The 23582-nt window shown below is 47.5% G+C and overlaps 2 protein-coding genes across 2 annotated transcripts in view; both read left to right on the forward strand.

Moving 5' to 3' along the window:
- CAPN5 (calpain 5) overlaps positions 1 to 15932 on the forward strand; it is a 40814-nt gene extending 24882 nt beyond the window's left edge. Inside the window, exons 3-12 of the mRNA XM_008924919.3 lie at positions 3534 to 3742; positions 4174 to 4366; positions 4927 to 5120; positions 6006 to 6083; positions 6618 to 6813; positions 8105 to 8227; positions 8913 to 9109; positions 9445 to 9566; positions 12286 to 12422; positions 12748 to 15932. Of these exons, the coding sequence (XP_008923167.1) occupies positions 3534 to 3742; positions 4174 to 4366; positions 4927 to 5120; positions 6006 to 6083; positions 6618 to 6813; positions 8105 to 8227; positions 8913 to 9109; positions 9445 to 9566; positions 12286 to 12422; positions 12748 to 12930 (1632 nt within the window). The 3' untranslated portion in view covers positions 12931 to 15932. The remainder of the gene's footprint in view (positions 1 to 3533; positions 3743 to 4173; positions 4367 to 4926; positions 5121 to 6005; positions 6084 to 6617; positions 6814 to 8104; positions 8228 to 8912; positions 9110 to 9444; positions 9567 to 12285; positions 12423 to 12747) is intronic.
- Positions 15933 to 19440: 3508 nt separating this feature from the next.
- Positions 19441 to 23582, forward strand: part of MYO7A (myosin VIIA) — a 102887-nt gene continuing 98745 nt past the window's right edge. The window contains exon 1 of the mRNA XM_018085609.2: positions 19441 to 19522. The gene's annotated coding sequence lies outside the window, so the exon portion shown is untranslated. The remainder of the gene's footprint in view (positions 19523 to 23582) is intronic.

Genomic DNA, 23582 nt, shown 5'->3' on the forward strand with positions numbered 1-23582 from the left:
TCCCAAGATAACTAAGGAGGGAACAGTGATGGGAAGGCCAGAACAAGGGGACTTTGTACCTGTGGCTTGCTGACTTGTGCAGACCAGCCCCAAAAGAGTCCAACCTCTTCTTCAAAGCCTCCAGAGATGCAACTCCATGCCCTCCCCAGCCCAACAATAGTGTACAACATGATATGCACAAGCTATGCCAAGCAGAGAGGAGAAGGAAAGCAGGAGGATCGGATACTGGCTGGAGAGATGGTGGGAGCTTGGAGTCTTGCCCACAACCAAAGCTCAGCAACCACTCAGATCATACAGCCATGCCATGGACATTGCTGTAGAAGCTGATATCTTTGTTTAGACCCCAAGAAATGATGGACTCAATGAGTAGAGAGAAAAGTAGATGCATCCCTGCTTGGCCACAGCATGGACCCACTGTTGGCCAACCCCACTTCTAGGGTCCTGGCAGACTTTCCCATAGGAGGACCTCTCCTTGTGCATCCCAGAGCAGAGCTCCTGGCTACAAACCACTTTTGACCAAATAACAGGAGCCACTGGCAACATCCAAAGGGATTTTTGCATGCCAGGTCTGACAATATGCCATTGTTACATTGCTGGGGTAGAGTTCTTGCTGCAGATACCTCGCTGGGTATTGATGTACCACGGTAAATAAAAGCTTAGCCAATGAGTTTCCTCTTAAGGATTGAGGCCGTGTGTGTCTTCTTCATGCTCTTTTTGGAAGCTGCCCTAATCCTGCATGCAATAAAGCAACACCCACCAAATTTTACTCCCTGTTGGTATTTTTGAGCCTCTTTTTTATCTCCTATTAAACGTAAAATGAACATTTACATTCTTCTCTCTTTGTGTGAAAGGCTTCATGGAGTGTTGAACAGTTTTGTGTGGTTAGTGGAGGAGTTTGAAGCTGAGCAGAGAGGAGGAAATGATTCATAGGTGGATCCTGCTTTCTTTTAGAGCTGGGGTGGGAGGTGGGGGAGGCAGTGTGATCTCTGCTGTAGGGAAGATGAGCCTCTTTTTACTAGTCACTGAAACTTTCCCTGTACAGTATAAGCATCCCATAAAGGCTTTCAGAAACACTGCCCTGTCCCATCTCCTAGGCGAATTTCATCCCAGTTTGTACGATGGTTCAGCAGATTGGTACAGCTGGGTGCCTCCCTCCTCATCCTGAGCTGGCAAGTTCCCAGCAGAAGGCTTGGAGCATTTGGCATCTACCAATTCCTCCTTCTAATCAGAACATTTTTTCAGGGTCACAAGTACCTTTTCTCTTAATTAGCCATTCTTAAGAAAATTGAGAAAAGCCCTAAATCAGCTTTGGGAAATGAGCCCGGTGTTTCTGAGCTCCCAATTTACCCGTCTCTGAGCCCTTTCACTGCAAATTTGTCCCACTAAAGGGTGTTGAAACTCCAGATTTTGGGAGCACCTGAGCAAAAAGCAGCACAGTTGGGTGAATGAGGAGACATGGTCTCCACTACCTCAGTGTCACACAAACAAGTTGAATCCAGGACTCAATGCGATCCTGGGATGAGTGGTCCACAGCACGCTCTCCAAGCATGGAGCATCTCTGGAGACCATACTCCTCTCATTTCCTCTTGGGTCAGCGCAGAAACATGACCAGTCCTTACTCCTGCATCCTGCTCTGGATGAAAGCTGACATCTTTTGCTGCCTTCAGTGGTGGAAGGTGTTCTCAGCACCATCCCCAGGTGAAGGGATGGAGGAAGATGGTGAGGACCACTGTCTCCTGCCACCACTGACAGCAGCAGCAAGTCTCAGAACCAGCCAGCTGGAAGCTATTGCTACCCACTCTGGCTGACAAGCTGCTTCTAATCAATGCTGTGATCATTTCTAAGCCCACATTAATAGCAAGTTGATTAGCATGATGGTCCTCTATGACTATTCATTAGGATCAGCTCCAGTCAGGAGGGAATTGATGGGCATTGATGGAGGACTGTCTGATCTTTCCTGGCACTCTCCAAGAAGGATCCTGGGACATTGCTTTTAGCAGTCCTGGAAAACACCAAACCCTCCAAAAGTGGCTTTTTTTCATGGCTTTGTCTGCTATGCTTCTATTGATCCAGACAACTCACAGTGCCAGTGAGCTTGCAGGGCTCACTGATGGCATGATTAATATTTCAATGTAGGAGCAATTAGAGGTCTGGTCTGGGTTGTTGCTGGTAACTAAGATGTCAGGGTGCTCTTCAGAGAGAATGCTCTCTGCACAATTACTGCTTTGTGACGGCAGACAGAACAAAAAGCAGAAGGCTCTGGCAGCTGGACAAGGGCCAAAGCACAGTACAGGTGGTCTCACCATGTCCCTAGACTTCCTGAAGAGCCTCTTTCTATGCAATGTAGCTGTGTCCTCTCCTATCCCACCCCAACACTCACAGCTGTCTCTACAGAACAGTGATTATTTGGTGTACTGGAACATAATACATGCTCCCATGAGCACCTTGGGGCTTTTTCTCGCTGAGGTCATGATGCTTTGGGAGCAAGTAAGTAAAGAAGCAAAGGTGTGGACAGTCAGTCACATTACTGCAGCTGAATCAGTCAGTACTTGTCAACTATCAACTACATTAACTATGTGCGGCCTCACAGCCTGCCCTAGCCATGGAGTAAAACCACATTGCCTTCACCCTCAACAAAAGCTAAGCTGCAGTGGCGTAGTTTCTTGCTGTGGGCCTCTGTGTCCTGGTTCTAAGTAAAATGCAGATCCTCCCACATGTAGCATCTGTGCCTGGCTGTGCTCATTTCTGTCCCAGCTGTTGGGCGAATTTTCCATTCAAAGAAAAGCTGGTGGTGCCTGCAGCCATGAATGGACTTTGACAGTTACCCTTCTCATGTGCCTGTCCCACTGGCTAACCTGTGCACCCTCAGCCCCTCAGCTGCTACAGGGTTTCTTTCAACCCAGGCCTTCTTTTCCTTCTTTCAACAAGTCACCTTGCCATGCTTGTTTGGATGAGCATGGTAGGTCTTGACAGGGAAGAATGGAGACCATAAGGGAGTGGGGATCTTGCTTTTCCCAGTTTTATTTAACAGAGTAGATGCATTCAGTGTCTGCTGCCTGTTCATTGGCATCAGATAGATGAATACAACACTTGCTCTTGTGCCAGTCAAGTCACACCAGAATCAAGTAGGGGAATCAAAGAAGGTGTGCTCTCATAGTGGTACCCTACTGACACAAATAGGAACAAAAGTAATCATCCCTGCTCAGACTAAGGATGCTTCTGCTCCAATAGCCTGTCTACAGAAGTAGATGGCAGCTGATGCCCAGGGTAGTGTTATAAGAAAGAGGACGAGGATCTTTAACTCCATCTTCCAAGGGACTCCAAATTCCAAGGAGTCTAAGCTATGCCAGTACACATTCATCTGGTCTGCATTGGAGGAACCAGGTCCAAAATCTGGTCCTAGCAGGCTGAAAGCAAATCCATTCCTCTCATATTCTTCCTTGTCTTTAATATTAATCTGCATTAGTTCAAGAATGAGAGTTATTCCCAGAAAAAAGTGAATAATTAAGGTGCATGTGCCTCCTCTCTCACAGGTCATCCCAGACTGGAAGGAGCAGGAGTGGAACCCTGAGAAACCTGAGAGCTATGTGGGGATCTTCCACTTCCAGTTCTGGCGTTTTGGTCAGTGGCTGGATGTGGTGATTGATGACCGCCTGCCCACACTCCACAATCAGCTCATCTACTGCCACTCCAACTCCAGGAACGAATTCTGGTGTGCCTTGGTGGAGAAAGCTTATGCCAAGTAGGTACTGAGGCAGTTGCAGGACAAACTGGGACATGAGCACTCTGTTTTTCCTCTCTATTCATTCATCAGTTTGTTTGCAGCAGTGGAAACAACAGCTTTCCTGGGGAGTAGTAGTATGTATCTCAAACAGACAAAAACTAAGAAAAAAGGCACCTTCTCTAGCCTTAATGTATCCTCAAAGCAAAATATCCTTTAATGTTTCTTTAAGCAACACCTGTCCTAGAGATTTCAGGTTTCTTTTACTTTGGTCCTATGACAGCAAGAGTGCTGCAAGGAACACAGGTCCTATTTTTTCACCCTGCTGGCTGTCCTCACCCACTTAAAGTTTTATTACAAATCTCCATTCGCCAGGCTTCCCCAAGAATTGTCTCAGACCCCTTAAAATGTCAAGCCAAAGTTGTTGTGCCATCCCTGTCACCCTCTTTCAGGTTGTCAGGCTGTTATGAGGCCCTGGATGGAGGCAACACAGCTGATGCCCTGGTAGATTTTACTGGTGGTGTCTCTGAACCTATTGACCTGACTGAAGGGGACTACATCACTGATGAAGCCAAGCGAAACCTCCTCTTTGAGCGCGTGTTGAAGGTGCACAACCGGGGAGGCCTCATCAGCTGCTCCATTAAAGTAAGCAAGGTTACCAGCATGGTCACGATCCCATGGGAATAGGTATTTTAGGATGCAGTTACCTTACATGATTGTAAACTTCTAAATTGGATGAAATAAATTGTGGCCAAGGGTTCCGACTTCTTGTGGACAGCAAAAGTGGTGAATCCTGGATGCCAGCCCTCTTTATTCCTCATTTCTGTGTCCAAGAGCCCAGATTCATCCCACCACCTTTTAAACATTAGGAAGGGATTCACTCCAGAGAAAGGTGTTTTGGTGTCTGCATGCAGAAATCTCTACAAATACTGGGTGCCAGACCTCCTAGTATATACAGTAGAATGAGCTTTATTTGTTGTCATTATGGGAGCTCAGAGCCCTCATGGAACAGATGAAGAACAGAAGGGATCTACCACATAAAATGGCATCTGAGACATCTGCCAACTGGCTCTCTCCCTGACCATTGATGCTCTTCTTTTTGGCATGAAGAAACCTGTGGGGAAATCTGAGCCCCTTTCTTTCCCAGTCCATGCAAAAGCAGTCACATCACTCTGATCTGAGCACTGTCTGTGTCCCCTGCCCAGGCCACGTCAGCAGCTGACATGGAGGCTCGCCTGGCCTGTGGCCTGGTGAAGGGCCACGCGTACGCGGTGACGGACGTGCGGAAGGTCCGCCTGGGCCACGGCCTTCTGTCCTTCTTCAAGTCAGAGAAGCTGGACATGATCCGCATGCGCAACCCGTGGGGCGAGCGGGAGTGGAACGGCCCTTGGAGTGACACGTGAGTTGGCATGGACAGCTTGTTTTGGTGGGAAAGGCTGGGTTGGAGCAAGCCTTGAGACATGAGACAATCTGACTACATCCACACCCATAAGTTAACATTGTGTGGGCAGCTCTGGGATGCTGCTTCCACCTATGTCCTAAAGCTGCTATTTCATTTGGGGTAGAGGTGTCTGAGCTTGGCAGACCTTCCCATTAAGGCTCTGGTGGATGTTGTGGTGAAGTTGCCAGCATGTTTAGATTAGGTATTAGGAAGAAATTTTTTACTGTGAGGTGGTGAGGCGCTGGTACAGGTTGCCCTGAGAAGCTGTGGATGTCCCAGTCCTGGAAGCATTCAAGGTGAAGTTGGATGGGGCTTTGAGCAACCTGGTCTAGTGGGAGGTGTCCCCACACATGGCAGAGGGGTTGGAATGAGCTGATATTTAAGGTCCTTTCCAACCAAAACCATTCTGTGATTCTATGATTCTATGTTCACACTAATGAAGCTTATTTATAGCTCACTTTTCCACTCCCAGTCTTGTTCCAGCAAAATTAGCACCCAACAGAATCAATCTCTGCCACCACTGATTGTTGTGATGTCTGTGGATGAGATGAGATGATGAACCAAGGGCCAGTGTAACCAGAGCCTTTGGCCAAAGTCAATTTTGTTATCTTCACTGATAGGGCTTTGATTTTACTGGCCAAATAAAATCTTGCCAGGCTGCATTCAACTCCACTGGTCAGGACAGAAGTTGAAGTTCCCAGCCATGCTGGACTTCCCTGGTGTTTGGAAGATGATCTGATCAGAACAGCATGGGAACTGAGCTGGAGCTTTATACAGTCCTTGTGCCTCTTGAATTCTTGTGTCCCCTTGCCTCTGAGTAATGATCCTGTTCTGTTCCCACAGCTCTGAGGAGTGGCAGAAAGTGAGTAAAAGTGAGAGAGAGAAGATGGGGATGACAGTGGAAGATGATGGAGAGTTCTGGTGAGTCCCTTCTGTCACCACGGGCCATGCCCACAGCATCCTCTAACCCCATGGAGCATGTGCATCATTTCCACGTATACAGCAATCCAGGGAAAACAGCCTTCCAAGCCCCCTCTTTGAGTCCATGAGGGGTTATCTTTGGATGGCCATGATCCTAGGATTGCAAGCTGCTCTGTACCATTCTGGAGCCAAACCATTTCACCAGGATAGTGAGAACCTGGTGTAAGAGGGCTGAACTTAACAGCCTCACTGGGTACGTTTCAGTACATGTGCCCTTGTGTGGAGAAAGGGGCACTATGCTGCTTCTCCTACTCCAAAACACATAGCTCTGTTGTTTAAAATGAAGAAGTACTTACTGCATGTATAGATAAAGGTATCACCATCTCTTTTGGGGATATTTGATGAATAACTTTTGATATTCATCAGCCATCAGAGACAACCCTCAGTCTCTAACAGGTGATCAAGAAAACTCCTTCAGTGTACTTTTCCAGGGAATGAAGCAGTATAATCCAGCTCTGCCCTTTCCTGACTTAGGATGACCTTCGAAGATTTCTGCAAATACTTCACGGACATCATCAAGTGCCGTCTGATCAATACATCCTACCTGAGCATCCACAAGACCTGGGAAGAGGCAGTGCTACATGGGGCGTGGACCAGAAGCAATGACCCCTTGAAAAACCGCTCTGGAGGCTGCATCAACCACAAGGACACCTTTTTGCAGAACCCTCAGGTGAGTATGGAGCAGAGGCCTTCTGGGCCCTTCACATGTGCTTCCAAATGTGTAAATCTCCTACAGGGACCTAGAAGACCAAAATGGCTACCAGACCTCTAATAGGTTAATTGTGTTTATTACCATTCTCTGGCTAAGCCTCCTGGCACAGCATGACCACCATCCAGGCCAACTGCATTAACCTTGTCCCTCTTATCAGGGAGACTGCATCCAAGTGCCTGGTGTAGACCATCTTGGCACAAGCAAATAGCAAACTGTGCCATAGGGTAGCAGTGTTGGCTGGTTCCAGTCAAACAAGGCCAGGACTCATTTCCAACAATTTGGATATCTGAATGATGAAATGCCAGTTCTGTTCCCCAAACTTTGGCACTGTTAAATTTACCAGGACAGGTGTAGTCTATAGGGCCATTTCCTTCCAGCTTGAAGTTCACCTCCTGGAACAAACTCTTCTGGAGAAAAGGAAGCTGAGGGGGACCTTATTGCTCTTTACAACTACTTGAAAGGAGGTTGTAGCCAGGTGAGTCAGTCTCTTCTCCCAGGTAACAAGTGATAGGACAAGAGGAAAAAGCCTCAAGTTGTGACAGGAGAGATTTAGATTGGATAATAGGGAAAATTTCTTCACTGGAAGAATGAAGACATTAGAAGAGGCTGCCCAGAGCAGTGGTGAAATCGGCATTTCTGGAAGTGTTCAAAAGGCATGTAGATGTGACACCTGGGGAGACGGTTTAGCACTGGATTTGGCAGTGCTAGGTTAAGAGCTAATCTCAATGATCTTAGAGGTCTTTTCCAACCTAAATTATTCTATGATTCTATGATTGTCTTGTCCTGCTCTGAACTGTGGTTCCCAGTATCATGAGCCAGGTCCTTATGAGTCCTTCCAGGTCCATTGCAAGTGTTGTCATCAAAGACATGGGAGAGTTGTTTCCATCTTCTAACTCTGTATTAGCCTTCATCTTAGGTGTCTGTGAACATAGTTCCTCCTTCCATGCCTTATAGTAGGACTTGTGGCAGACTTCAAGTGGTAGAAGTCTCTGGTATGAGACTGCATCTAGACTCTTTGGATTCTGCCAAGCAATTCAGAGACTGGATTTCATAGTTTTTCTAAGATGAGCCAAAAAGGTCTCTGGCTTGGCAAGATGATGACAGTTCCCGAGAGCAGGGAGTGTGGGTTCTCAGTATGGGTACTGTCCCTGCAGGAAGGCGGGTGAGGCGAAACTGAGGTTAAATCTACTGTGTGTGCACACCTACCCATGCCTAGTGATCCTGTCTTAATAACTCCCTTTGCTTCTAGTATGTGTTCGATGTGAAGAAGGCAGAAGATGAAGTGCTGATCTCTATCCAGCAGAAGCCAAAAAGAACCAGTCGCAAAGAGGGCAAAGGAGAGAACTTGGCCATAGGCTTTGATATCCATAAGGTACACTGGGGTTTCCTGTATGTTGGCCTGAATGCTACCCTAAATTTGTTAGTGGTGGAGTAGTACATCAGTCCTGAATGGCCATATTGTTCATTTAAGCATTATCTGGGTGCTACTGGAGTGCCTTTAACACAGCTTGCCTCACTCTAGAGATGAAGAGGGATTTCAGAGGTGTACAGTGACAGCATGGACAACAGGTGGCCCAGAGAAGCTATGGATGTTCCATCCCTGGAAATGTTCAAGGCCAGGGTGGATGGGGCTGTGAGTAACCTGGTCTAGTGGAAGGTGTCCCTGCCCATGGCAGGGGGGTTTGAGCTAGGTAATCTTTAAGGTCCCATCCAATCCAAACCATTTGATTCTGTGTAGTTCTCCTTGCTAAAAGCAATGTTTAGTCTGTTCTCTCCAAATGTTGAAATCTTCTAGATTAATCCTTATGTGTTGCTTGCTGGGCCCCCAGTGTTAAGCTGGGACGCAAGAGACAAGTCTCTGAGCCAACCGAGTTGGGAAAGCCCCATCCACACTTGTATTCCATGCAACACAGCTGGGACAATTTTGCTGTTTCTCTTAGCTCCAGGTCTCCCAGCACTGTGGGCTCAGTCCTTGCAGTCTGGGCCCCCATGGTGGATACCAGTACATTGTCAGACAGTCACAATCTGCTGACAATCCTGCTGTGCTCTCTGCCTAGGTGGAGTTGAATAGGAACTACCGGATGCACACCCTGCAGCAGAAGGTGGCCAGCTCCATCTACATCAACTCCCGCAGCGTCTTCCTGAGGACAGACCTGAAGGAAGGCCGCTATGTCATCATCCCCACCACTTTTGACCCTGGTCATGAAGGCGAGTTCCTTCTCAGGATTTTCACAGATGTGCCTTCAGATTGCCGGTAAGGAGCACGAGCAGTGATGGGGAGGAACTGGCTCTTTGGAGACAGCCCTTTGCGTTTGACTAATGGTTTTCCTGAGCGGTCATAGCCTTACAGGGAGCTGGCGTTTGGCTTCCTTTCACGTGTGGTCAAGAGACGGCATCTTTACAGGTCTCGCCACAAAACATGCAGAGAAGCTCCCACTCTGTTTCTAAGCATCCCAAACCCAGGTTGAGGAGATTGGACTGGGGAGCAGAGTCTGACAGCGGACAGTGGATAGTCTTTCCATTGTACCAGAGCAAACTCTCTGGGTTAAGGCTGGGCACCTCTCAAAGGCCACGTGTTTTTCCTTGCAGAGAGCTGACACTGGATGAGCCACCACACACCTGCTGGAGTGGGATGTGTGGTTACCCGCAAGTAGTATCCCAGATCCATGTCCTTGCTGCAGCTGGGCTCAAGAATCAGGACTCCCAAGGAGGTAGTGGTCTCTCTCTGCCTGTTTTCTAACCCTGGAGGACCTGGGAGGTGGTTTCTTCAGTGGAGAAAGGGGGAGGTGGTTTTATGAAGTGGGATGTTGCTGGGATTTATGTCCTCAGATATTTTTTTTCAGTGAACATGCCTGATTGAGACACTACAGGAAGAGAAAGTCCGTGGAGAATCAAACTCACTTCTTGCTGTGGACATGATCTGGGAGGTGTTATATTTAGGCTGTTGTCTGAGATCCTCCCAAAACTTCCCCAAAGTTCCTAGCAGTGGTCCTGTAACAACGCAGGCTTTCCTCCTGAGTATGAGCAGCTGTAAAAGTCAGGAATTCTGTTTAAGGGCTTTTAGCAAGAAGGACAGATAAACGATGGAACAGGCTGATGCGTAGTGTTCATCACTGGAGGCTGGATAAATGTCTATCAGTAGAGGGGCTGCGTGTCACTAGAACCCTGAGAGTAACGAGCAGAATCTTTTCTAAGCAAGGACTAGCCATGTCTGCTTATTTATCACGTGCCACAAAGGGAGTCCTTTTACCCTGCCTGGTATTTGGGGAGGGAATTTTACCTTTGGCAGGTTGTTTTTTCTTGGGTGATTCACAATAGCTCAGTGTATCTGTAGCAATGCAGGGAGGTCTGAAGCCAAAGGTCTCTGAATATTCATAGAAACAAGGAGGTTTATCTTTCCATATTTTTTTCCACAAGAGACCCTTGGGAATTGCTTTCTTCCAGCTGTTTCCCAGCTGTTCAGCTCCCACCAACAACAGCATGTTTTGTTCTTCCCAGTGCAACGGCATCTCTTGTACATCCCAGTCCAGGTGTTCTCACATTGGAAATAGTGATTTAGAGATAGGAATTTGGCTCTGGCTGATGGAATATGAGGATTTAATGGGACATCCCAAAAGACAAGGCTGGTTTAGAAAAACGGCTGTGAAATCCAGCAGCTGTGTCTCACCAGGGGAGCCAGATCCTTGCAAACAGAAAGCTAGCAAGGACGTAGTCTGGCAATCAAAGATGTGGTTCTTAAATCTCTGACCCTCAGAAGGGGCTGGTTTGTTCCTCTTCATTTCCACATTTCCCTGGGACACGAAAACTCATCCAACTGGTGTGTGTTTCCATCACAGTCACTAAAGCTCATGGTAAGAAAATGCATTCTGGCAATTAAATTTCCATAGCAATAGTTGATTCTCTAATGAAATTCCCAAACGAGCACTTGTTTCATAAGAGGAAAGTATTCACTAATGAGGGACTCTTTCCTTCTCCTGGAAGCTCAGGTGCCATCTAGCTGTGGGCTGTAGTCTGTGAACTTGGTAACTTTATTCTCCATCTGCTGTTTCCTCATGTGACTCTCTTTCTCTTCTCCATTATTTTATTTCTGCCTGCCTTCAGGACAGCAAATCCTGAAAGGATGATGTCTTCCATGGAAGATTTATTACAATGGTCAGGAGGATTTAGAGTGATGGAGGAGTGTTTATGTAGAATATAGGGCCAAAGAAGAGGGGACTATTTCATAGAATCACAGAATCATAGAATTGTTTAGCTTGGAAAAGCCCTTTAAGGTCATCAAGTCCAACCCTTAACCCAGCATTGCCAAGCCTACCACTAAACCATGTCCCCAAGTGCCACATCTTTTAAATCCCTCTAGGGATGCTGACTCCACTGCTGGGCAGCCTCTTCCAGTGTTTGACAACCCTTTTGGGGAATAAATTTTTCCTGATATCCAGTCTAAACCTCCCCTGGCACAACTTCAGGCCATTTCTTCTTGTTCTGTCACTTGTTACCTGGGAAAAGAGACCAACCCACCTGGCTACAACTTCCTGTCAGGTAGCTGTTGAGAGCGATAAGGTCTCCCCTGAGCCTCCTTTCCTCCGAGCTGAACACCCTCAGCTCCCTCAGCTGCTCCTCATCAGACTTGTGCTCCAAGCCCTTCACCAGCTTCATAGCAGTCCATCACTGCCTGCTGCCCAGAGACAATGTCATCTAATAGAATTAAGCGTGAGCCCAACAGCTGAGCTTCATAAACGTCATCTGGGCTGTGATGAGTTCTTTGACAGATACCCATGTCCTCTGGTGGAATATGGAGGCAAAGTGCTGCATGACACCCCTGGAAAAGGACTCTGAGGAATTACAGAAGCTAAAGTCTCTAAAGGGGGAATCTATAGCCATATAAAATAATGAATGTAGCTTAAAACTATGTAGTAAAACCGTGTAGCTTATCATTGAAAGTTGGCAGTCTCAGCAGAAAGGAATTTCTTGGGAGACAGGAGGTTCTGAAACAGAACTGATAAAAGAACATAAAGCTAACGAACTAGACAAAACTGTCCTCATGGTTGTACAAAGGGCATGGACACTGTTCCAAAAGATGAGATGGTGTGCCAAAAGTGAGAGTTCAAGAAAAAGACGGCGTAAAAAGGACGACGAATGACCCAAAGGGACCACTGACTCAAAACAGGAGGCGTGTCAAGGGGAGGAACAATTCTGGGAAAGGGGTGAAATAGGATTAGGTAATACTTGAATTGTTAATTAGGTAACTAAATAAAGGCATGAGGTTTCTGTAACTCATGGATGCATGCCTTTTGGAAAATCTAATCTCATGTGCATCCAACATCATAAGTAAAAGAATGCTGTCTGCTCAAACTCACAAGTTGAATCTTAGAGGTTTCTTTTAAGAGCCAATTTTCGACTTCACAACAAAAAAATTCCCTTTTCTCTCCCCAGGAGCCGATCCTTATGTGATCATAAAGTGTGAAGGACAAAAAGTTCGCTCTCCAGTGAAGAAGAACACAGTATCACCAGAATTTGATGTGAAAGGGCTCTTCTACCGGAAGAAGCCAGGACAACCCATCATTGTTCAGGTACCTGGGAGGCGAGCAGTGAGTTGAGGGATGGAGACCCTCTCTCACTTGGACCACCCCAGCCCTCTCCTCACGCTGTTCACAGCAGATCTGTACCTAAGGTTGAGCATAACTAACTAGTGCAGCTCAACCTCTCATCACCATGGTGACATCTGTTAAAAGCATGTCCTTCATCCCTCTCACTTGCAGAGTGACACTCCCACACCTCATCACCTCCCAGGCTCCGGCTCAGAGCAAATCCCCAGTAATCACTTCTTCTCTTCAGTGCATGAAGGTTGACTGCATTCCTGAAGGAGCTGCCCTTATCCCTGTTTTATTTCCACAGATCTGGAACCACAACTTAATAAGTGACGAGTTCTTGGGCCAAGTGGTACTGACGGGGGATCCCAATGACCGGCAGTCAGTGCACACGCTGCACCTCCAGGACAAGGGGAACAGGAGGTCAAACGATCTCCCTGGAACCATTGCTGTGATGCTGCTCAGCAGTAACATCCTCACTAACGTCTGAGTACTCAAAGATGACTCTTCTGGTGCCACATATGTGAATATAAACCTGCACACATACATACATATATATAGAGACACACACAGAGCCTACCTACCATCTGCAAAGTGTATATGAACCATGCATGCATTCCACTCAAACGAGCCAATCTTGTGTTTTCAATGTTCAAAAATGGTGCCTTTTTTTTGGGGAACCACAATGATCCTTCTGCTGGCATCCTCTGCAGCCCCCCTCATTGCCATGTGCCCTGTGGGATCGCTGTGAGCACACTGTGTGTCCTGACAGCCAGAGCACGATGCCCTGATGCTGTTTGTTTACACAGGCTGGCACACCCACGTGCCGCCATGCACACATGTGGCCACTGCGGTCCCACCAGCTGCTTCAGTGCATCTTTGATGTGTCTGCTGGTGTTAAGAGTAGTGTGCATGGAGTTGTCTCCCTTGAAATTGCCATTTAATCGCTTATCTATGGAGGCACCACAGCAAAAAAGTGGAAAAACAGATTGGAACCTTCTGTGCATTTTTTGGGTATGGGTTTGCATACTGCAACTGGAAAGAAAATGCACCAAGGCAGCCCAAATCCCAAATTTACAGGGGCAACAAGACCAAAGGCTCTGTCATTTTAGGGACAAGCTGTGTCCACCCAAGTCTTGTTCAACCCCGTGCAACTCTGAAGTATACAAAGATGTCAACAGCCATGTGGGATAACTGTTCTCTGGGATCAGGCTTTTGAATTGGTCTGGACTCGGCTCCTGTGTGTGCCTCTTCAACTGCCGTGGTGCCTGCTGTCTCCATGTCTTCATGCCATCCCCATCCCAAGAGCTCATCTCAGGAGCTGGGGTGGCTTGTCTGCTGGAGCCATTCAGTGTTTAAGTAAGAGGAGATGGATTCCTCTGAAGGCCAAAATGTCAGGTTGAAGGGATGGGGAGCTTTGCTCCATGGACTACATCTTTACTGCTGCATACAGTGCATCATTTCTCAGTGCCTCGCTTTCCCAAATTCTTTTAAAAAATAGTGGGATTTTAGCTTGTGCTAGAGGAGCACTGCTCCCAGTGCAGTCTGAAAATGCTGGGAATATTTAATTCATACCAGTGTCTGTCTCTCACCTTTCATTTCCAGTCTCCTGTCTTGGAGGAGGAGTTGCACAGTGCTAGAGCCGGTCTCATGAGCACAACCCAAATGCATCCTTGGGGACATGTCTGGGGCCATGGTTTGCTCCTGATTTCCATGAAAACTGGGTTAATCTTCCTTATTCCACTGGGTGGCAGAATCTGGCTTCTTATAAACCATCCCAGATAAGCCAAACAACAACCCGTTGTCTGGCCTTTGAGCAGCTGATCAGGGTGGGTTTCAAACCATTTTTTTCTCCTGTTGTTTGGAGGTTTTTATTCATGTGCCTTTAAAATGGTGCAAGTTAAGGGATTTTTCTGTCAGATTTTCTAACAAGCAAATCTTTTTCACTCACCCGCTGCATGCAAGTGGAAATGAATACATATGATAAAATCTTCTAATCTTGGCAAATTTTGGCCTCGGCAGAGTCCTTTACCTGCAAGAACAAGTGAACAGGAAAGCCTTCTTTTGCCATAGCAAGTAGGGTTTCTGCTTGTCCTAGTCAACACCCATGTTTGTGCTGCAAGGCTGTATTTTTTTTAAGTCCCTAAAGATCTTTTAAGTCTATAATGTAGTAAACTGTTTCCAAATTCACATCACCTGTCAGCTCCCTTCTTGGTGCATCCAGAAGCAGACAGTACAACTGCATCAATTTTTGCAGGCTGTTTTTCTCCTTTCCACATCCTCAGAGTGTACCTCCTGCAGTTATGGACAAAATCGTTTCAGGTTTGCACTGAGAACCCTCCAAATCCAAGTGCCATCACAGGGACCAAGTTTAGTTCAGCATCTTGCAGAATTTACTTAAATGCTTCTAGGTAGGTCAAGTGACATTTTGATCCCAAGCTCAAAGCAAATCCTTGAATTTGGGCAGACTGATACAAAGATATTTTGGCTTTATTCTGGTTTTGTTTATGGGACTCAACACTGAAAATAAATGGAAGCGGCATTGTAGGGCAAGAAGGTATCATTTGGGTCTACAGGCTTATGTTCAGAGTGACATATGAGATGGACTGTGATGCCCAAAGATACCTCACCTGGCAGAGAGATGAGCTGTTTGGCATCACAGGAACACGAGAGGAGCTTTGCACCATCATAAGTAGATGGAGGTATCCAACCTGCTGGCATTAGCCTTGTTTTCTCAGGAAATCAGGCTATGGATAGCTTCAGCAAAGGAGAGCCATTTGGTCAGGAGTGCCCTGCCATGTGCCAAATCTCACCATGATTCCCAAGGAGCAGTGCCGAAGCTTAACAAGGAGTAATAGTGCCCTGGTACCCATGGGCAGACTCCTTCCTTCCTACAAAGAATCAAGCCATAATGAGAGGAAAGGCAGCTTTTAAACAGCTTCTTAAAAAATCACACTATATCAGGACCAAAATGTCTTAATATCAATAATAGTTGTCCTTTTTTTTCCAAAGCTTTGGAAAAGTTGGAGCAGAAGCCTTCTTCCCCTACATTTCCAATAGAATAACAAAAGTTACCTTTGTTACTCTTTTTTTTGTCATGTTTGTGGAGCAGATATTGAAATGGCATTCCAGCTGTTGATGCCTTTTCTTTTCAAATGAAGTAGACAAAAATATTCAGGATTTTTTTGTCTGAGAGGAGTCTGATAAGCACTTTCCAGTCCCTCCCAGGTGGTGTAGGACATGTCTCTGATTTATTTTATATTTCTTTTTTTAATCATTTCAATGATTGCAAGCAGCCTGCCATTACACTCCATGAAATCCATTTCTTTTTGACATCACATCTGCATGTTAGAACAGGCTGTGATTTGTCTTCATCTCCAAAGGCACTGATGTGTCACGCTGCACAAGAACAGAGAGTGGTCCAAACAGAAAGCCAACATTGTACAGCTGTAAACCTCTATAAATAAATAAATTGTGTATATTTTATTCAGACTTCCTGCCTTTAAACTGCTGTGTTCTTCCAGAATGCTTTTGATGGGCACAAGGTGGCCCTGAAGAGCCTTTTGTATTTGCTTGATTCACTAAACTCCATTCAAATTATTTTCTCTGTGGACTTTGAGACTGAGGCAAGGTGATCTGCATGAGGTTTTCACACAAGGTTACAGTCTCATTCACTGAGAAAATCCACAGAGAGGATAGGTAACCAGTAACTTCCTCTGACTATAAACCTCTGCCCTGGAGTCACCACAGTGCAAGGAACTTCTTTTTTTTTGAGCCTCATCTGATGTGGAAAAAGCTCTGCAGATTGCTAAAAAAATAAAAGGAGGGGGGAGGGTTTATGGGCAAAGCAGGAGGAGGAAGTGGGCTTTGGATGGCTTTCCCTCAGAGAACAAACCTGCACCTGGCACATGGGGAGCATTTCAAAAGTGTGTCCCTGCCCATGGGAGTCTCCAGTCTTGCTGTTGTAACACACAGACCCAAAGCAGGCTCTTGTTTCCATCTCAGCTTCCAGCTCCACCAGCTGACTGTGCTCAGGGTCTTTGCAGTGTGGAGGAGCTGTGCACTTCTGCAGCCCACCCTCAAGAGCCTGGAGCAGACATATGAAAAAAGCACTTTTATTGTGGGGTGGGGGCACCTTCCCAGATTCTCCAGCTCCTGGGATCATCCTCTGGGACAAAGTATGTCACCAAATGCTAGATAGAAAAAGGAGCATCTTACTCCTTTGCCTCCACCACTGAAACAGCTTGCAAGGATCTTTCCTCAGGGGAAAGCCTCACAAACATCTATACCCCAAAACATCCTGATACTCTCCTGGAGGATGTTCTGAGCAGTAGACTTGGCTAGGCACCTATGGGGCTGTGATACTTGTTGCTGGACAGACCAGGTGGCTTTACTGAGCCTTCCTTTGTGTACATTATAAAAAAAAAAGGTGTATGCAAGCCTGGAAAAGCCACAGATCATCCTGTAGGCATAGAGGTCATGCTTCTCCACCAGCATCCACATCTCAGTTTTGTTGGTACTGTGGAGGTGGGCTTAAAAGTGGAGGTTGCACTGCAGCCCTGCCTGTCCCTGTGCTGGTAGGGCACATAAGCATGGCAAGCAGGGATGTTGGAATTGATGTAGGACCCCAGCATATCAGTGTGGAGATGTGGGGAGACTATACATGTATGGAGACTAGCAGCAAGCATTAGAATAGTGCACAGCTCCAGGTAGGATCCAGCCCAGGCTCACCAATGGTCCTGAAGCATCTCTATATCTCTCCAGCATTGCCATTTGCCGGGGATTTCTGCTCACAAATGTTAAATTATGTATAGTTTTTATAAGGGATTTTTAATAAGGATTTTTCTAAGGGCATGTAGTGATAGAACAAGGAGGCATGGCACTAAAATGAAAGAGAGCAGAGTTAGGTTAGGTATTAGGAAGATTTTCTTCACTGTGAAGGTGGTGAAGCACTGGCACAAGTTGCCCAGAGAAGCTGTGGATACCCCACCCCTGAGACTGTTCATGACTAGGTTGGACGAGGCTTTGAGCAACCAGGTCTAGTGGAAGGTATCCTTGCCCACGGCAGAGGGTTTGGAATTAGATTATCTTGAAGGTCCCTTCCAACCCAAACCATTCTGTGATCGTCTGATTTTGTGATAAATTTGCAATTCAGAGACTCCTTTTCACCTGAAAGAGCATCTTCATGAAGAAACAGACAAGGTTGAAAGATGTTGCTGGAATATTTCTTCTTGCAGCTGGATCCTCTATAGCCTGCAGCTTCCCACCCTAATGCCCCTGTACATTCCCCCCATATGGCTATGAACCTCCTGCTACTCAAAAGGGTGAGGGATTTCCAGCAAGAAGGGCTACAGAGGTAGTAGGACCTTCAACAAGGGGATGGGTTCATTTTCTGTCCCTTAGAGCTGTTCAGGTGCTACCACGTCCTTGGCCAATACCCCAGGTGTTAAATACCAGGGATTATTCCATGACCCGAAGCCATTAGAGTCTGTTCTGAGCAGTTGTCCAAATGCTCCTTGCACTCCTCAAATCCCACCTCCAAATCCAGTGGTGCAGGCAGAGGGGCATGTCTAGCTCTATGTTCCTGGAAGAGCCTCCCTCACTGCCTTTCCACACACCCGTGGATCATGTTTGGCACAAGGAGCCCAAGCCTAGACCCTTTCCAGGCACAACAGATGCAGTCCAGAGTAAAGCCTGGGCACAGCCATTATCTGCCCTTACATCCACACCAACTATATTGACACAGTGAGTAGGGCTTGAGTGAAGCCGGGCATGGCCCCAGGTGATCACAAATCATCTGTCTTGAGCTTAAAGTCAGGACAAGAAGGACAGACACCACTTAGAAGGTGACTGTACCATGACTTCTCCTCTATTTTGGGCAGAGTTCCTGGTTGACTTTGAAGGAAGGAGGCTCCCTTTTATTGCTCCTTACTTCTGCAGTATCACCAAAAATTTTCAGTCATCCAGGTCCACAGAGGCTTTCAGGCCCCTTCATTCTAGACTGGAGCTTAGAACCATCTTGTGTGATAACACTGCAAATAAAAAGGTGTGTTTTGCAGCATTCAAGAGCTAAAATGACATGATTTATACCTAAGTAAGAGCCTTGGTAATGTTTCATAACATTAAAATCCAACCCCACCTTTCTTAGCAGGAAGGAAAAAAGACAGTAGCCGAGATTCAGGCAGGGAGTCACCAGGTCAGAGTTAAGCTTCTAGGCAAAACCTCAGCTCTGAGTTTCCTGGTCCTTGAGTGTGTTCTTGTCTGAGTTTTCGCATTTACAAATGCACACTGGTGCATTCAAACTAGAACGCCTTTCAGCTCCTGGCCTCACCCCACAGGACCTCAATACAGTTCCTTGCACATCCGAGGGAACACTTTGCACAGAGCAAAGGGGGATCCTTCAGCCACCCCTTTGCCCAAGAAGTCATCAGGGCTCTGCACGAGGACTTGAAACTGCAGTAGCAGAAACTTGTAGCAGGGATCTTCATGAGTGCCATCAAAACATTTTACATGGGCAAATACTGATAGGACAAGAGAGTATGATTTTAAACTTAAAGATTAAATTATATTAGCTATTAGGAGGAAATTCTTTACTCTGAGGGTGATGAAGCACTGGAATATGTTGCCCAGAGAAGCTATGGATGCCCATCCCTGGAAGTGTTCAAGGACAGGTTGCATGGGGTTTGCAGAAACCTGGTCTAGTGGAAGATGTCCCTGCTCATGGCAGGGGGTTTGCAACCAGATGATCTTTAAGGTCCCTTATAACCCAGGCCATTCTATGATTCTACAATGTCATGGTCTGGGGCAGACCCCAGGGGTGCAGGAGGACGCATCTTTGGGGCGTGGGGACGTTGGGGGAGCGCGGCACTTGCGGTGTCACCGGGCTGGAGGTACCACACACACACTCACACACACTCGCACACCCACACCCACACCGGGGGCTGGCTGTATCCCGGCTCCTCCCCCGCTAAGAGGCTCAGCCAGGGCAGGCGCTGCCCTCGCTCGGTGCCGGAGGTAGCGCGGCTCCGCGTCGGGCACCAGCGCTCCGTCCCCCACGCCGTCCCTGGCCATGCCCCGCTAAGGTAAGGCGAAAAGGCGGCAGGCGGCACCCGGGGGAGCCAGGCTGGGGGCTTGGAATGCTCTGGGTGGGGTGCAATGGGTGCAGCGGAGGTGTGATGGGGTGCGGTGCGATGCGGTGGGGAGCGGTGAGGCGCGATGGGTGGGATGGACGGGGAGTGCCCCCGTGGGGGCTGCGAGCAGCGAGTCGGATCAAACCTGGGGAAGAGGCTGGGCTCGATGGGAGGGGGGAGACGACGCGACCAGAGACTTGCCAGCATTGACCAGCAGCCCCGAGCCAGCTCGGCTCCTGCAGCACGGATTACCGGCTCGGTAATTTCTAGCTGCTGCTTAATTTGGCTGGGATCACCGAGCAGTGAGCTGGAGTGAAGGGCGGAGGGCATTGTCCTCCTGTACTGCGCTGTGCAGCCCCCCCACCCTCACACCCACCCCCCCCCACACACACACACACTTTGCTCCACAGCCCTTCCATATTCAGGGATACCTCTGGAAGTGCTTGAGGATGGGGAGAGGCTGTTGCTGCACTGGCGATGGCACAGGACCCCAGGTGTCCTCCCAATCCACCTCACCTTCTCCCTGCTCTCACCCAGCGCCAAACACATCATTTAAATGAATAACAGCCTTTCTCAGGCAGGAGTTTTCCCTGGCTGCAGTGTAGCCCAGCATGTGTCCAGGCTGGTTTTGGTGGGCTGTCCCCTAGGTCACACTGGTGCTGGTAAGCAGATCCCAGGACTTTCCCAGGCTGTTTAAATTATTAGGACCATCCTTGGACAGGGACTGAAATCTGACATGGGATAGGCAATTCCCACAAACCAATTTGCATTTTGCTGCCTGCTTTTGGTGTTTTGTACATGGGTTGTGCTGGACCAGCTGAGCTCTGTACCAAAGAAAGGTACAGACTTTCCTAGGATAGTTACAATTGCATTATCCTAAGGAAAGCGGAACTGGCATCTCTTAGCATCTCTGGGAAGACTGGGGTGTATGGTGGAGGACCTGTCCTGTAGGCAACATGGAGGGGGAGTTTGAAATGCAACAGGCCAGTGAGTCTAAGATGGTCTGTTTGCCCCCCGGGATGCTAAGTTCCCCCTGTAAAAGGAACTGGCAGGAGCTAGAGGATCTTCTTACAGCCCCAGGCATTTGGTGTGAGAGTGCTTCTCTCCATAGTCTGGGCAAAAGGATGTCCAACAACCAACCCTATGGGGTTAACCTGTGCATTACATCAAGATGTCAAGGACACAGCTTGTGTTCCAAGCTGACTACTCACACCTCCTCCACTATAGGATTCTGTGGGTCCTATCTCTCTTCCCATGAGATGAGGGACCACAAGGTCCCAGCACTGGTAGTGTGAAGGTGTGGGATGGTTTTGCAGCTTTGGACTCTTTGCCAATGCTTCAGTCAAAACCTGCATCCCTGTGAGACCCTGTGAAGTCTCCCCCCTACCCTATGCCTAAACTGTCCCAGAGGCAACCAAAGGGCAAACAGAACAAAAACCAGGACAGCACTTCCTTTCTGTTTGTTGATTGCCAAAATGGTTTTGACCTGTGGTTTTGCAATCTCTGAGCCCTGACAGTTTCCAAATACGTGTCTAAATTGTGTTTAACATTTAAGTTTTTGTGATGACCTGGTGGCAACAAGCTTTGAGCTTCTGTAAAACTAAGATGTAGGACCAAAGTCTTCTCTTGGGCTTTTTGGGGTGGGACTGGAGTAACTTCATGAAGTTACAGTATCTCCCCACTGATACCAACATCTGTGAGATCTGAATCCTGCCCAGGGATGAATCTCTTTCATAAAGCAATATTATTTCTAACTCGTTTCCCCTTCTCAGAGCAGCCAATTCATCTTGCTCACTATTAAGTTTTCATGGACCAAGGGCTGCTGTACAGTATTTCTGTCTTACGCTTGCTAACTTGTGACTTCGCAATCCTTGGGTTGCCATGGAAAGGATTACGCTGTGATTAATGAAGGCATTGTCAGCTCATAGTTTTTTTCAAAGCCTATCCTGGAGCTGCAGAGAACAGCTTCCAAGCCTGGTGGAAAGAGGCTGACAGGAGAGGCAGCTTCAGGCACTCAGTCCTGGGCACATTTTTGATTGTCCGCACCAAGACAGTGCTGTCAGGTAGCAGTTGCTGCCTCCACTCAGTGCCACATCAGCTCTGCCAGTCCCTTTTGAGGGTGACAGGAGGAACAGGGGCTTTTATTGTTCTCTTGGGGCAGAGCTAGATTTTTGTGACTCCCAAAGCAGACTAGGACAAGTGTCACTGTACCAGGAGTCTGGCAGGATGTGGAGACAGTGTGTAAGGGAGCTTTGCACTGTGAAACCCTCCTCTCTGCCAGGCAACATGCAAGGAGAACCTGATATGGGATGAGCTGATGTGTTTGTGACTTTCTGGCTCCCCAGAAAAGTGCTAGGTAGAGCCAGAAAGCTTATCAGGGCAGAACTGCTCTGTCAGTGTCCACGTTTATGCTGTCCATCCAACCCCAGGTAGACCCCACCAAACCCCACTGCACCTGGAGCTGTGCACAGAGCCCCTGCTCTGAGTCATAGAATCACAGAATCATTACAGCTGGAAAAGCCCTCTGAGATCATGAAGTCCAACTGTTAACCCAGCACTGCCAAGCCCACCGCTAAACCATGTCCCCAAGTGCCACATCTACATGTCTTTTTAAATACCTCAAGTGCTTGACCAGCCTTTCTGTGAAGAATTGTTCCTAATATCCAGTATAAAGTTCTTGCAGTCAGGAAACTAGGAGAGAGCAGAGTGCAGCTGTGCCTACTTCACAAGGGGAGTGCAAAATATAGAAATCCAGTGAAAAACAGGCATTTGAAGTAGACTGAGTACCAAATAAAAATATAAAAGCTCAAAATCCAAAGCAAAAAATCCCTGTGAACCCCTTCATTTCTGGGCACCATTGGGTGAGTTCTCCCCAGACCTGCCCAGCCTGAGCAGCTATGGAGCAACTTCAACCTCAGCCCAGCTGGGATTTGAAAACTGCATGCTTGGTCCCATGGTCAGCCTCAGAGAAGTCACAGAAAATCACTGATCTCTTCTTGGACCTCAGTCCCAGAAAGTGCCTTTCATGACATGTTGGTTCAGCTGCTGCCATCCCTTTTCCTGCATTTAACCTGTTGTAATAACCCAGTGCTTGCCTGGGGCGCAGGTGACCTGAAAGCAGTTTCACATGCATGAAAGGAGTTCACTTATATTGTAGACTGACAGGTGCCTGGGGTGGGGTAGAGATTTCATTGCAGTTGTTGCTGCACAGTCAGCACGTTTATGATGTGTGGAGGAAGGAAGACTTGCAAGAGGACATGCCCAAGGTTATGCTGAGTGTTGGGAGAATTGAGACTGTGAATCCTGGTTTTGACCTCTTTTCCTATCTGACACTGGCTTGTACAGTGAGAGTTGTGCCGGGGGGATGGGGGTCGTAGGGGGGCTTCACCCCAGCAGACAAAGCCACCCTCTGCAGCTGTTCCTGACTTTGGAAATGGGAAGATAAATCTGGGATCATAGCGGAGCTGGAGAGAGGATGGGGACAACATGAAGGTTGGCAAGGGAGGATAAATAGAAAATGGCAGGTATCTACAGTGCCTAGATGTCTTCATGTAATGTAAAGACTTTAGGAATATTATAGAATCATAGAATGTTTTGGGTTGGAAGTGACCTTAAAGATCAACTCATTCCCACCCACCTTGCCATGGGCAGGGATACCTTCCGCTGGACCAGGTTGCTTAAAGCTCCATCCTGGGTGGCTTTGAACATTTCCAGAGATGGGGCATCCACAGCTTCTCCGGGCAACCTGTTCCAGTGCCTTACCATCTGTATGATTTAGTCTCATTGGGCTTGCAGGTTGCAGCTGTGAAACACCTTCCACCTAAGAGGGCTTTGGAAAGGCTGAGCAGGACTCACCTGCCCAACACACTGAGATACAGGAAAAAGGTGCTCTGAGGATGTTCTGAGGTGACCTGGGATGTGCTAGATTGGGACCAGGACCCATCTATAGGGACCAAGCCCTTCTGTGTTCCTGCTCATATCTGTAATTGTCCAGAGAGCAAATTCCATTTTT

Source organism: Manacus vitellinus, unplaced genomic scaffold, assembly GCF_001715985.3.
Source record: "Manacus vitellinus isolate BGI_N305 unplaced genomic scaffold, ASM171598v3 scaffold_83_pilon, whole genome shotgun sequence".
In the NCBI taxonomy this organism is placed as follows: Eukaryota; Metazoa; Chordata; class Aves; order Passeriformes; family Pipridae; genus Manacus; species Manacus vitellinus.